Here is a 14287-nt window from a genome sequence, read left to right on the forward strand (position 1 = left end):
CTACTTGTCAAGTAATAAAAATAGAGATTGCATAGATTGAGATTCGTAGCGGATGCATCTAGGGAGACACGTCCTATAAAGATTTCCTCTTGAGCTTTATAGCGTGAAACGTTTTTTTTTTTTTATTTATCTGTATATATCTGTATAATATGTATAGAAGTGTTCATTTGTATCCGCGCGTTGCACGCACCTGCCCGCGTTGCAGCTGCAACTTTCCTGCATTTCGCGCGCACTGCGTTCCCTTCTAAGCGTGCAGTTGCCTGTCGATTCGCAGCTTTCCTTTCTTTCCAACGAAGAACGTGAAGAATTCAATAACCCTATGGGGAACAAAAATATGATATTACGTTTTCGATATGTCCGCGTGTCCCGCGATAGATTGAACCGTCTCGACAGGTACCCGCAACGCTTCCTTCGTCCCTGCGATCCACAGATCGATCCTTGCCACTTCCTAATATATTTACTTGAGAATTTCTCAGGGGGTAAAGACACCCGCAATATCGATCACGGTTTTGTGCTATCTTTTCGACGCGACGCGGCGTTCGATCACCGCGACGCTTTATTGCAACAACGATATGCGTGAAACCAACCACGCGAGACCGTCTCCTCCTCGTCGATTGAGTATTTCAAGGCTTCCGTTGGTGTCCTGCGCGACACTGCGTGGCGAGTGGTACAAATCCTCTGACCAATTGAAACTTGCAATTTGAATTTAGGAACACTTACAAGCTTGCAATTTTGATAATAATCTCAAAGGTAGAGCTCTCTTTTTGTATATCTCTTATCGAGCCTTAGGAATCTTAGAAGTAGCTTCATCTCAGAAATATTTTCGCTAACGTACTTTTTTCTCCCTTCGTACGACGGCTAGGGCGTTCCAATCAGCGATCTGCGCCCCTCGCCACGAAACGATCCGTCTTCCATTCGTTCGTCAGTGGAACGAACGGCGCACGACAAGATCGATCCGCCAGAAACGTGACGGATCAGCGATCCTCGTTCGTTCCATTCGAATCGTACAGCTACGCATCGCCGCCATCGCGCGCGATAACAAATCGTTCCCGAGGCTCGAGCTGCGGTTTGTCAGTTTGTGCGATGACCGCTGGCAATTAGAAGAATTCTTCTACCCTCCTGGCTGGCAGGGCCGTTCGTTCGCTCTCGTCGAATCAACTCGATGTACTCTGAAACATTCTTCAAAGACGATCCCTCAATTAGAACCCAGCCCCCTTTTTCTCGCTATCGAGCGGATGGGGCGAATTGAATTGCAAAACAGGCTGGATTTCAGGGGTGCGAATTAAAATGCAAACATGGATTTATGGAGTGTGAGAGGAAAATACAGCGATAAAATGGTTTACGGAATAAGCCAGGAGATGGGGAGGGAGTCTGTTGAAACATACTTATTTTTAGACCTCTGGTAGTTTCTGTGTTTGTGGTATTGTGGAAGGACAGAATTCTTTAAAAGGGAGGGTAAGAGGGAGGAAAATAAAGCAAATTAAAATGGTAATCCTGTTACGTTTCTATTAAAAACCTTGTTTGAAACAATGATAACTGCCAGCATATTATTACGAATATTGTTAATAAGTTTTGAGTACAGAATCTAAGAATCAGAAATGTAGATACTAACAATAATTATTTAACATTTTTCTCAATATTAAGAAAGTGGTTGAAAGAAATAAGAACCATAATGAGGTAAAAAAGGATCCCAAAAATGTAGTACACATTAAAAGAGAATAATTAATAGATCACCTCCTCATTGAAGGTCTTATTTTTAGGCCTCTGGAAGTTTCTATGTACGTGATATCGTGTAAGGACAGAATTCTTTAAGAAAGATGTGCAGAAAAACAGAGCAAAGTGAAGTGTTTGAGAAAGAATAAATCACCTCTTCACTGAAGGTCTTCCTCGCACTTGGGAATGTCGAATATCTCGGCAAAGAGGGGCGGTAGTTTGAGCTTGGTCCAGTTCCTTCTGAACCAGTCGAGGAGATTCGCGTGTCTAGCGCCCAAAGTCCTCAGCTCTGGTATCCTCTGTGAAACGCTCGAGACGTTGGAACAGCCACCAGCGGAGGTTGTCTCGCCGGGAACCGTGTGATTCCGTAGCGCTTGGACCTTCAAGGCCTCCAGAAGACGATCCTGAAGCCTTTGTACCGCCTTCACGTCGTTCAGGCCCGGCCTCTCGCCCAGGAGAACCGCTCCAGAGAACAGGCCCAACTCGGTGTCCGTCAGTTGGTGGGCGTTTAGGGCCGATGTGAATTGCATCAAAGCGGACACAAAGTCTGGCTGTTTTTCCACATTGATCGATTAATGCCTTGTTACTAAAATCTAGTGTCTTACTTGCACTAAGAAGTAACTCAAAGAGAAGAGTTACTCTTCAGACTATCTTCGAAAGTTCAAATTCTGACGAGATAGTAGATAGAGAAACAAATAACTGGGAAATTAAAGACTTTAATTAATGGTTTATTAATTACAACTGTGATTCTAACATCAGAATTTCAATTTCGTTGCAAGTTGAATATTTGACCTCATGATATGGAAAAGAGTGATTTTTTAGAGGAAATGTTTCACGAAAAGTAGAACGCGAAGGAAGTTTCCTACATTTAGATTCTTTTCCATGTCGTAGCCAATTAATCGAAACTTAGGTCACAGATCCTCACCTCGTACATCAATTCCATTTGCTGCCTAGTGATATAAGTACCGTCCTCGAAAGTCATCGAACTGTCGGTGGTCATCTTTGAGATATGGCTGAGCCAGACCTCAAAGAAACCGACCTTGATCAGGATTAGCTGATCGTCCTGCGAGAGATCGCAAAACCCTGGCACTCGTTTGGCGAACTCCACCACCCTTTGCACCGACGGCGTTACTCTGGTGGCGAACTGTTGCCAAAGCCAGATCCTTTGCGATTCGACTGTTTCCGCTGTCGAGGACGCCGCCTCTGGGTCCTCTGGACTGGCGGGCTGCGAAGAAGTACTCGCCTAATCAGCGGGATTACAGAAAGAAACAGGCGGTTTGCTGCCAGTTCCAGCAGGAGGGTTTCATGTGGTTCTATCGTTAATTCAAATTCAGTGGTGGATGGACAACTCTGTCCATTTATAAGAAATCCATTTGGCTTCTAAATTGATGGATCCTCGAAATACATTCACTGATCAAAATATTCTTGATTCAATGGTTACAAGTTGATACTTTAAATATCATATAGTAGATATCCGTCGCTGGGAAGCAAAAGGATACATGTAGGTATAAGTTAAATCTTGAAGAAATTTGAGTTTATGCTTTAATTGAAGTCTATAAGTAAGAATCTGTATTTTAAATAGAAAAGGATCGGATTAAAGGATCTTTCTTTTTAAATTGAGAAGATCTCTAGAATTGAATTTCAGAAAATCGATTTCTCAAAAATAAAAATAGGTGACGTACTATTTTACCTTAGAACATAGATACTTATATCTGCTCTTAAGTAGACTTTTCAATTTGAGAATTTGTTACATATTGAAAACTTTCTCATCGCATCCACCACTATCTTATCTACGTTAACTCAGTTCCCAAATTTTCGATAAACTCACCGGTATTATCATTGGTTTCCGAACGATGCCTCTCGTGGACTCCTCTGTGAAGCCGCAGTGAGCATGATGAGCCTGAGAGACTTGAAGTATCACGTCATAGACGGCCAATTGTTTCACGTCAGCGTCTGACTGATCCGCCTCCACTACTGCAGCTGGTGGCACGCATGCTATGGTGTTCTGACCTTGATTGTTGTTGTTATTGTTTTGGCTCGTGGTATTGTTATTATTATTGTTGTTGTTGTTTCCAGCGCCAGGGGAGGTTAGATGTTGCACACCCGTGGTTGTTGTCGTTGTTGTTGTAGTGGTGGGTACACCGTCTTCAGGGCCGCGTTCCCTGGAACGCTTTGGCACCCTACCGTATCTCACGGCTGAAAGAAGCGCATCGAGATGGAAGTTGAGTCTTGTGTCTCTTAAAAGCAGCGTTACTTAAATGTAAAAGTAAGTCTCAAGTTGCTAGTATAACTTTAGAACTTATTTGGTCTCAGCACTAAGACGTTTCGAATGATAAAAACTTCATTGTTTTTATTTGATTTTAGTTGCTAGTGAACCTCTTTTGTTATATTTCATTAAGAATATAAAAAGTGTGAAGATAGATGAGTGGAGGTAGCATACAATTGATTGTCTGGACAATTGTCTGAATCGTAATATGTTCACAGTTCTATGACCCATATGTGGGTCAGAGTAATTTTAATAATGATTTCTGAGGAAGCATTTTTCATATGAAGTATTATTTAGAAAGTCAGGGAATTATTGATCCTTTTTTTCTCAAAACTGGGAATTTAGATTACCCAACTCTGGGTTCTACTTAAGGGATTTCTGTAGAATTCGGACAGCTTAGCTCTTTACAATGTATAATACATCCTCTCGAAGCGGATTACAAGAATATGGGGGCTTATTACGATTCCGACCCGCCATTGCGAGCGAGAAGCTCCGAGGGTTAGCTATTATACACGACCGCATATTGCACGGCAGAACTTTGACGTTAATTATGCACGCAACTTCATCTTAGTTTACTTTGCCCTCCCCATCGTCGACAGAGAGCAGAAATTCTGGGAAGTAAAAGACGTGGTTACAACTACGAAGTAGGTACGAGGAGTAATACCTTTTTCAATTAAAAATATGCTGAAGTAATATCACCAATAGTTTTACAATTGCCTCTGGTCTGCTTGTTCCAGTATTAAATCAATTTTTATTCATGAAAAATAGAAGATGGCATGCAAAATTCAAGAATATCAATTTTAGAGAGCTAGCAATCCATGTCGACCAAACGTATAAATATTTGGAGATTGAAATCTCTTCTCGGGAAATTACAATAAATAAGTGAGTAACAGTGTACTGTCACTGTTCATTATATGTATAATGCAACCTGCAGTGACAAAATGAATAATTCGCGATTATTGAATTTACGATTATCTGAAGAATAAATAGATATAATTTAAAATGTCTATAAGAGGTAAAATGTTACTTTTACTGTTACTGCTACTTGTAACTATATTTATATAATTTGTACCATAAAGTGAGTCGTTACTTACAATCCCTGGACATGCCGACAGCTAGGCACTTCTTAAATCTGCAGTACTGACAGCGGTTCCGATTTAATCTGATGACAAGACACTTGCCGTCCCTCAGGCACCTGTACTCTATCTGCTTCTGAATGCTCCTCCTGAAGAAGCCCTGGAAAAAGAAAAGAATGCCATTGTAGCAACTACACGTTTTACAGAAAAAGCTTCTTTCTCTAGAATCTATTTATGAGAAATATTCTCTCCTTCACTCACATCCATTTATCGACGCGTGCGATTAAGGACACCTCGTTTACCAACAATCTCGAGATCCTACCTGTTGTCGCTGGCTTGAATAACAAGTGTCTAACAAAGTAATTTCAATGCCTCCTCGTGGTCAACAGTAACCAGCAGCAGTGGTAGTGAGACTTAAGTGTGCTCGAAAAAAATCGTTGACAAGCGTTAACGCGTTGGGGCGTGTTGGGAACTTCAAAGGTGCCGTGGTGTTTGCATCAAAAGAGGTTGTTAGAGCTTCGAAAACCCCCTCGATTCGTGACGCTCTTATCCTTTTCCTCGCTTGAAAAGGAAATTCCCTTTCGTTGCGTGACGCGAGATAAGATGGAAGAAACAGATTGGTTCCTCAGTTGACTCTGAATAAATTTGGTATAATTTTAACTACCACTTCAAAACCACTTTTGAATTATTACACCTGACAGTAAGTATCGTACCTATTCAAGGAATTTCTCTGCAGCATAAAGGAGTAGGTTAATTGAATATTCGTTGATGGGGATGAGTAATGTATTTATATTCATTTAATAAAGATTATAATCTTTGGTAATGAAGAACAGAGAATGTTCAAGTTTTTTCTCATTGTTCCATTATTTCAATTTACAGTGCAATTTTTAGAGCGCAAACAAAGTGAACCTTGTTTCAGAAAAATTCAATCGATCTTCATTGCACCCTCGCGGCGAAACACTTTGCATGTGGTGCGTGATTCGCGCTTCCGCTTGCTCTTGGTTCTCTCTCGGAGATGAGATTTCGTCGAACTGACGAGGGAAAGGAAAAAAACGATATCTGCGGAACGTGGTTATTGGGCGTCGATATTCTTCCTTCAGAACGTCGTGCAAGATGGGGAATAAAATTGAATTATGCATCACCTCATTGACCCAGAGAGATAGAACGTCGCCAAAAGAGAGAAATCTACCACGGGCTGAAATAATTCAGCAGCTGCTGGCACCGATTCGAAAATTCCCAAGAACGATCGATTGTAAGCAACGTTTCCTTTCGATAGGGAAAGTCTATGGTCTCGAGGGAATAAAAACGTTTGACCTGGAGTTCCAGGAAGATATCCCCTAAAAACCTAGCTTGAACATATGATTAATGGAACACACGTACCCTTCTGAGAAATCGATTTGAGGCAACTCATTTTATTCTAATTTTAAAAGTACAGAAGTACGGCTCTCTTATGCTACCTTTACATTAGGCAACTTTTTGTTGGACAATCGAGTTGTTCAACCTGAAGTTGATCAAAGTTGTACGAGTAAACCTAATTCCAACGAAGCTGAAACTTGAAACGACAATTTTGAATGACTTCAGATTGATCAACTCGGTTGTTCAACTAAGAGTTGCCTAATGTAGACGTAGCTTTAAGAAGAATTCAATGTTACTATGCGTTAACTTACCCTAGTTTTCAATTTTACCCAATCACTGTTTATAATACAGATGTACTAATAGTCTTGGACAAGAATGTAAGAAACCCCACCTTTAAGGACCAAAAATAGGGGGTCATTTAAAACACAAGTAGATTGCATCATTTCTGTTCAGACACAAATATGAAAGCTTTTTAAGCTTTGTTCACATGAAAGAACACAACTTATCTGGCTGAAAAATTCACCGGCAGGAAATGCTCGAAATAATTCAGATTTTAAGTGGTAGGATGGTAATCGACTCAGAAATGAAAGGGTCGGCCAGGCATCGTGCAGCCACTGCAGCGGCTCGGTTTAAAATTAATTACGCGAGATTCGCTTCCTACTCGTTGCAGATAAGCCTCCGATCTCTCGGCGCTACCTGACACCAGGATATCGGCCGCTGTGTGAGTCATAGGCTTACTCCGTGGTGCACGAACCAGCAAGTAGGAAGCCAGCGACGAGATCGCTTACCGATTTTTTTTCGACTCCCTTGCATGCAGAAGCCGCTCGATCGATAAAGCTTCTGATAAGCGGACTTTTGGAAATCTCGCGGGATTATTGATCCTTAACAGGCGCATAAGGGAGACTGTGTGGGAACAGATAGCTGTGCAGTTGTATTTTGCAATTATAGGTGTGTTCTTATCAGGCTTCTGTGCAACCATATTAGGAGCGACGCTGATTAAGAGTAACGCCGGTGCACTGGAAATTGCACTGGAAATTGCACTGCAATGAGGAGAATAAGGAAGGATGTGGGATGGAGGAAATAGGAAGTAGAGATAGTGGACTCTTTACTTATTTCACAATAAACAGAGCTTTGTAGAATCCCCTGTATCTAATGTTTCAATTGAGGGAGTTTATAACAAAAACAACCCTAGTCACATTTTACGATTCTTTTTCGTAAGAACATATTCTAGTGGTTAAAAGCAGGAGACAAAAAATGGTGAAACTCACACAACATTCTTAACATTTCTTATAAAAAACATTCTCCATTATTTGAAGGTTTCGTTTCTAAACATCTCATGTTAAAGAATTCTAGAAAGTCTCAAATATCGTACTGTTATTCATTAAGAAATTGTGGTTACGTCCAACAAGACATTTAATCATTCTGGGAAACTGAAACGCTGTGTATGCAATGTGTCCTAGTTTGTTCCATATTCCGGTAATTCCTATGGTTTATTTACTGTGCGTTTACATGGAGATCGCGATAAACGAATCGGCTCACATAAATCAGCGCGGGATAGCAGGTCCCAGAAACGCTGCGGTAATGGCTATACAGGACTATCTTGGCGCTTTCGAAAGCTCGTTTTTTTCCTATCGTTCCTCTTCGCAAACGACATTTTTACGATCCCTAAATTCAGGCTCAGACGGGGAGAATTAATCGCCGATCGTGCGAGTATCCGGTATCCTTGAAAGCTGCATCGATCCTGTCCTCGAGCGATATTTTGCAATTTCTCTTGGCCCTGCCGCAGCTACTTTTGGTCCCTTATATGTGGCTCTATCGGAAATAGTTTGAAGTAGATCATTGGGTGTAAAATCGTAAATGGAGAATTTTTATTTTAGAGGATACTATGCAGAATTATGTTTTTGAATAGATCTTGAAGAATTCCTCCTTCAAATTCCTCTTACTGAAAATTCCTCTTCATAAACGTCGTAGAGTTCTCTTTCTCAGAGTTTTGTAAGTATTCTTCAACAAGGTTACGAAATTCTTTGAACCTCTCTCCAGAGTCATCAAGGTACCCAAGTCTGTCCTAACTTCTTCGAGGTCTCCTTGAAGCCCTTCTTCAGGTTCCTTTCCTTCAGATCTTTCAAGTTCTACAACCTCGTCTCTTATATCTCTCTCATATACCCTTTCGAGTTTTTCTCCAAATTCTTCGTTTTTGCTAGACTCTTCGAGGTCCCCTTTACGCTCTACTTCAGATACTCTCCCAGCTTCTCGTAGGTACAAATATTTCTCCAAGGACCACAGTTTCCTTCTCAATTTCTTCTCCCATTTATTTGACCTCGTCAAGCTTTCCAAATCCCCCAAGTCGAGCTTTCCTAAACCTTCAAAACTTCTAAATCCTGTAACTTCTCCAAGCTCCTTAAAGCATCCGACATCTCCAAATTACGATCAGGTTTTTCCAAGTTCCAGGTACAGAACTTCCAGTTACCTCTAATTCTCGAGATTCAGATCTGGTTGAAACTCTCGCGTGGCCGAGTTTCTTGGAAATCTCGCAGATGGCGAAGAAAGAGTCTTATGGCAGCACGGAGCCCGAGCTAATTGTAACGGGAGAGTATATGGAGCGTAATATACCGCGGGATATGCGTATGCACACACGTATATGCACAACGAGCACGTTACCTCGAAATTAACCGACGGTCGGCTGGGGGGTTGTGTTTCGTCGCGAGTCGGGGTTGACCTCGTTGCCGCGGCCAACAGGACGGCTCGTTTAATAAGCGACGTATTATGATTAATGTGCTCTGCGTAGAAACGACCCAGAACTTCCATCGTGGGCCTCCACTCGCCGCCCTTTGCCAAGCGCAAAAGAGGCCAGCGCGCCCGCGCGCTTCTAGTGTTCGGATTAATTCTCGATAATTAATAAAAACCGATGGCAGAGCGTTGCCGCGCGCCGATCCTCCTCCACCCCTCGCCAGCTTCTGTAACGTCGAGCGTTATTTTAGTCGTGGTCGAGTTATTTAGCCTGGCTATTCGTCGATGCAGATCCCTCAAAACGAAAACATCCAAGTGAACTGGGGCAATTTATTTCAGTGAAATTAACTCGATAAGTGGTTAAGGGCACTCGTGAGAAACAGTGTCGGGTATAGGTCAATACAGTTGCGATGGAACCGTTGCGCGATTGATTAATGAGCGATGCCCAGAATATTCTGCTTCCTTATTTGCTCGATGTATCTCGAGTTAGAACGCATTTGTATGCGAGTGGTTTAATTCTGTAAAATTATCCCTCCTCTCTGGGTAAGTTTCTGCGAGTATTCAACCGGATCTAGGGACATGTGATATACCTAATCTCAAATTCGATAAGGTTAGCCTCTTCCCATTCACCGAAAGTCTGCCGCGATTATCATTGAATGAATTGTCGATAGGGACCAATTAAGTTCATTTCACGAAACGCATCAGGAGTATTATCGAGCATTCTTACAGCGATCTCGGTGCGTTCGCTTTTTCTCGCCTCCGTTTCGTTGACGAGGAGCCAGAGAACCGGAAGCGATCTGCGGCAATATGGAACGTAATTGAAAAAAAGGAAGAGGAGACCGCGGTGGGGACGGTGGGATAACAGAGACAACAAGCGACATCCGATGAAGAGTTCTCTTGTGGCGGTGTATCGGAATAATGAAAGCATCGAAATAATGGAAGAGACGTGTGGGGGTGGTTCGACGCGTTTGCCACTCGTTGCGGGCAAACCGTATCGGTTTATTGGTCTATTGGCGACTGGTATTAATTAATGAAAGCTGCACGAGCGGCAGCGTTGCACCGACGACGATGCACAACCGTCGATATCGCGAAACGCAAGAGGGGCTGGGGGGACGAGGGCGGAAGGCGACCAGTTGTACCCTAGCACAGTCAATAATACGAGCATTCGACGCCGCGGCCCGACCTCGGCTCCTTGCTAAAATCGATACGTGACGTTGTATCAGCTTGCACACCTCGAACGCCAACGACGGGGCTTCTTGGCGAGTAATAAACACTTCTGTTCGGGGGTGAGCCGCGATGGGAGAGGTTTGTCCTCGACTCTGAGCTTTCGTGGGAACGAGGAGAGAGCGTGTGCGCGCTGTGACGCGCACGTGACGAACGTATCTGAGAGCTTTCCGCGTCGCTTCGTGACCCTGGTTATGAACATCGAAGGATCTTGGCCGTTTTAGAGGGATGAAGGATCCCTTTGTCGTTTCAAAGATGTTTTTTTGGGGGTAGATTTAATGGCATTGATGTCTGGCTCTGTTCAGTCCCTTTGCTGAATATGATCGTATATTTTTATATTGTAGATAAATGTGTGGTTGTAACGAAGATGCATATACAGTGGTTCCATGTTAGTTGACTATGTTTTGGGATCAGATCTGGCTATCTAGGGTGGTCTACTTCTGGAAATTCTCAAGTGTGCCTTTTCCCTGACTCGTTTGTCTCAAAATGGGTAAATGGATAGAGTAATAAAAAATGAGTATAAATGAGATATCGATATACGATACAAGCTAACATAATGAGTAAAGAGTCTCGTTCAGAGAGGTCACGCTTATTTACTTTAAATTCGTCACACTGAAGACACTTGATGAAGTCACTTTCGAGAAGTGAGAAGGATAGCGACGGTCAACTAACTCGGAGCTACTCCAATAGAAACCTATGTTTGCGAGAAAAGACATAAGTCATATTTACAAAAAATTTGAAATTATTTTTTAATCGAAATTTGATAAGATAGAATTTATATTTTTTTGCAGAAGAAAAATGACTTAATGAAGAATTAAGATCATAGATATTATTATTTTATTCGTTATTGAGAGTATCCTCAGTGGTCACTGTGTGATTTTGAACGTATGAAATAAATAACATTCATGTTATATGTATGTATATCGTTGGCATTACCAATTTAATCAGGTATTTTGGTATTTCTGTTATCGTTAAAATTTTAAGCGTTCTTTTCACCGATACTGTATTGTTCGCCTGACCATGAGGGACCACTTGTTATACCGTATTGCTAGGGCGGAATCAATGATCGAAAATCAAGTTTGGGAATGTTTCTCTGCGTAAATGGCGAAAATGTATGCAAATTTTCTTGTGATTGAAACGCGTGTCGGTGTATCGGGTGAATTTAAATCGGGAAATAAATGAATCGAACTTTCCGCTGCATTAGGAAACAATGATGCTGATTTTATTCCGAGGGCAAGCCTGTTAATTTCCAGGCGAACGCATTAACGTTATGCGCAAGCTTTAGTGTCGGTCGATTCGTTAAATAACGCTGCGTAATTTCCCGAACGGGGTGCTTGGATACAGCACTGAGAGAATGTGAATGTAAAATAAATGAAATCATCAATTTAGTAATTTGTAACCGAACGTAAAGTGAAATATGACCGTTAAATTTGCAGTTATTTTTGTTTACGTGGCAGTTTCATTACTTTAATATTTTAGTTTTTTAAATCACAGAAAATATTTTCAATCATGGCGAGTGTACTATATGTTTGATCATTGATACCCCATTTCCCCTTATACGCTATCCAGTCTCTCTTTTTACATTTTTCTCTTCTGTATCAATTATTTACGCATTCCTTGAGCTTCTCGTATACAGACAAAAAATCTAAGGGGATGTAACAATCTTCAAAGTAATTGCATTTTTAAATCACCTCAGAGGCATTGATTACAAATTATTGCGTTTAAGCTAATCAATTCTTCCGCCGAGGAATTTCGATAGACGCGCTAGGTAGTGGAACAACGCGCAATAAATCAGGCTTAGAAGGGGCCAATGTCCCTGGCCAGTAGAAAGGCTTACATTTAATCAGACGAGTGGAGAGAAATGCTGAACCGTCTGGAAACGCATTAAACCTTCTCCATGGAGGCAACTCGTAGATTTGACTCTCGGTATTACTTGCAAACTCAGAGTGCTTCCGTTAATCCGATTAATTAATTAATTTTCACAATTTATTTGTGATGGTTTTACCAGAGAAAACGTCTGCGCCATAGGATTAATATTAGCAATTGAATCCAACGGTTGACTCGATTGTTAATTGCATTTCATTAGAAGTCAAAAAATATTTGTGTTCAGTTGCATTGCGCTCGGGAAACGTTTAACCGTAATAAATCGTCATTTAATATCAATCCTGCTCTTATTTCCACGCAAAACGCTTCCCATGGCAAATACTGTGCATTAAATACGTAGGTTTATTTGCGATAAACGTGTTGCGTGCAATGGAAGACCTTTCGATCCGTTTACTGCGAACCAGCCGCGGAAAAATTGTTATAGAACGCGGCGCAAGTAGTAACGGTCTCTGTATAGTCAGACGCTCGTTACTCATTTTCATCCGAGATGTCAAACGATGGTAAATGCAGCTATTACTGCTCTTTAATGAACGAATCGTGTACGTTATCGCCGTGTAATTATCTATTTATCCATCTTTCGCGTAAACTAATTAATAATAAGGAAAATAGTGACCACTGACAATTGAGTCCTCAGCTTTATAACGAGTTCTATCATATTTATAAAACCGAGGAACCAACTACGACAGATCATTAAATAACCAGAGGAATGAAATCCCAAGATAGGACAATTTTTCCTCTTTTCATTCTCGTTTGTTTTTTCTGCAAAGTCACGTGACGTTCATCAAAGAGTAACTCCAGCTTCAACGAATAAACAAACAAATAGACAAATAGTTCAGTCGTTCAAAAACAGCCCATTATTTCTCTCTCTGCATCGATCCCCCTGTATCTTCCACTGTCTCGAATAAACTAGCTTGCAAAGATCCAGCCCCCATCTTTTCCTTCCACCCTTTCCCTGCTCGCGAACACCTTATAAATCCCGTCGACGAAAGCACCAAGTGGCACGAGACTCAGGAGGAGCAACGAACCCGCATTCATTTCCCAACCGGGAAATTAATTTCGCCATATTGGAAACGGACGAGCTCGCGTGTCTGTGTTTGCTGCGCCGTGCACGGCTGTGGCGCGGGACACGGAGCGGGACACGGAGCGCACGTCTGTGTAAGAGCGCGAGAATGTACCAATTCACCGTTAACTGTGGCCTTAGGGCTTCCGTGTTTCAATCTCAGCCAGTGGAGAGCACAGTGGCGGATGTGCATCTCGCCGCGAAGATTAAGGCACGTACACAACGCGAGCGACTCGACTCGGCCCCGCGAGTGCACTTCTTCACGGGGCGATGCGTCCCGCCGGGAAATACCGAACCAACCAGCGATTTCACCGAATCGTTTCTCGTCTTTTTTCCTCTCGATTTTCCTTTCAGACGTCCTAGTCATTTGTTCGACTCCGTGGAAATTCGTCGATGGAACAGTCGATGGAATTCTCGTCCCTCTTCGCTGGGGGTCGCAGGTATTCGTGAGTGTCAGGTAGTTGGATGAATAAATTGATAATCGAGTTTAAAGCTTCTTTCAAATTAGTCAAGTTACCTGAATTCAAGACACTTGTATTCGAGTAGCTTGATATTAAGTTTGTGTTCACACAAGTCAAGTTACTTGGATTCAAGTGGCCTGAATTCAGTGTAGCAGTGTATCTACGTCATGGTACACATCAATCGATGTGTATTTTAAGGCAAGGAAAAGTTGAAAGACGTCAACTTCATTGGAAGTTTGAAAGGGTATTCTAAGTCAAGTAATATAACACGTTCATATTGGTTAAATTGCCTCACATTATTTGTATTCAAGCCACTTGAATTCCAGTAACTTGACTAATCTGAACAAGGCTTTACGTTTGAGTGAGTGTTGAGTTACTGCTTAACTGACATGACTCACTTTTAATATTAGTTGTGTAAAATATCAGAAATTTACTTATGGACGATAATGAACTGAGAAGTCGTGAATTCTCTCCTTACTATTATTAATTATTTTCGATAATGGAAAGCAGCCACTGTATC

At 41.8% G+C, this 14287-nt stretch overlaps 1 protein-coding gene across 2 annotated transcripts in view; it reads right to left on the minus strand.

The window, feature by feature from the left end:
* Positions 1 to 364: 364 nt before the first annotated feature.
* The window catches only part of Eip78c (Ecdysone-induced protein 78C), an 87956-nt gene continuing 74033 nt past the window's right edge, over positions 365 to 14287 (minus strand). The window contains exons 3-7 of one of the 2 annotated variants that reach the window (XM_076374734.1): positions 5074 to 5215; positions 3542 to 3909; positions 2639 to 2938; positions 1868 to 2264; positions 365 to 1179 (exon numbers count right to left, since the gene is read on the minus strand). In XM_076374734.1, coding sequence (XP_076230849.1) covers positions 1872 to 2264; positions 2639 to 2938; positions 3542 to 3909; positions 5074 to 5215 — 1203 coding nt within the window. In that variant the 3' untranslated portion in view covers positions 365 to 1179; positions 1868 to 1871. Of the gene's footprint in view, positions 1180 to 1867; positions 2265 to 2638; positions 2957 to 3541; positions 3910 to 5073; positions 5216 to 14287 lie in introns of both variants that reach the window. The other variant, XM_076374733.1, reaches the window with a different exon arrangement.

Source organism: Calliopsis andreniformis, chromosome 3 (assembly GCF_051401765.1).
Source record: "Calliopsis andreniformis isolate RMS-2024a chromosome 3, iyCalAndr_principal, whole genome shotgun sequence".
In the NCBI taxonomy this organism is placed as follows: Eukaryota; Metazoa; Arthropoda; class Insecta; order Hymenoptera; family Andrenidae; genus Calliopsis; species Calliopsis andreniformis.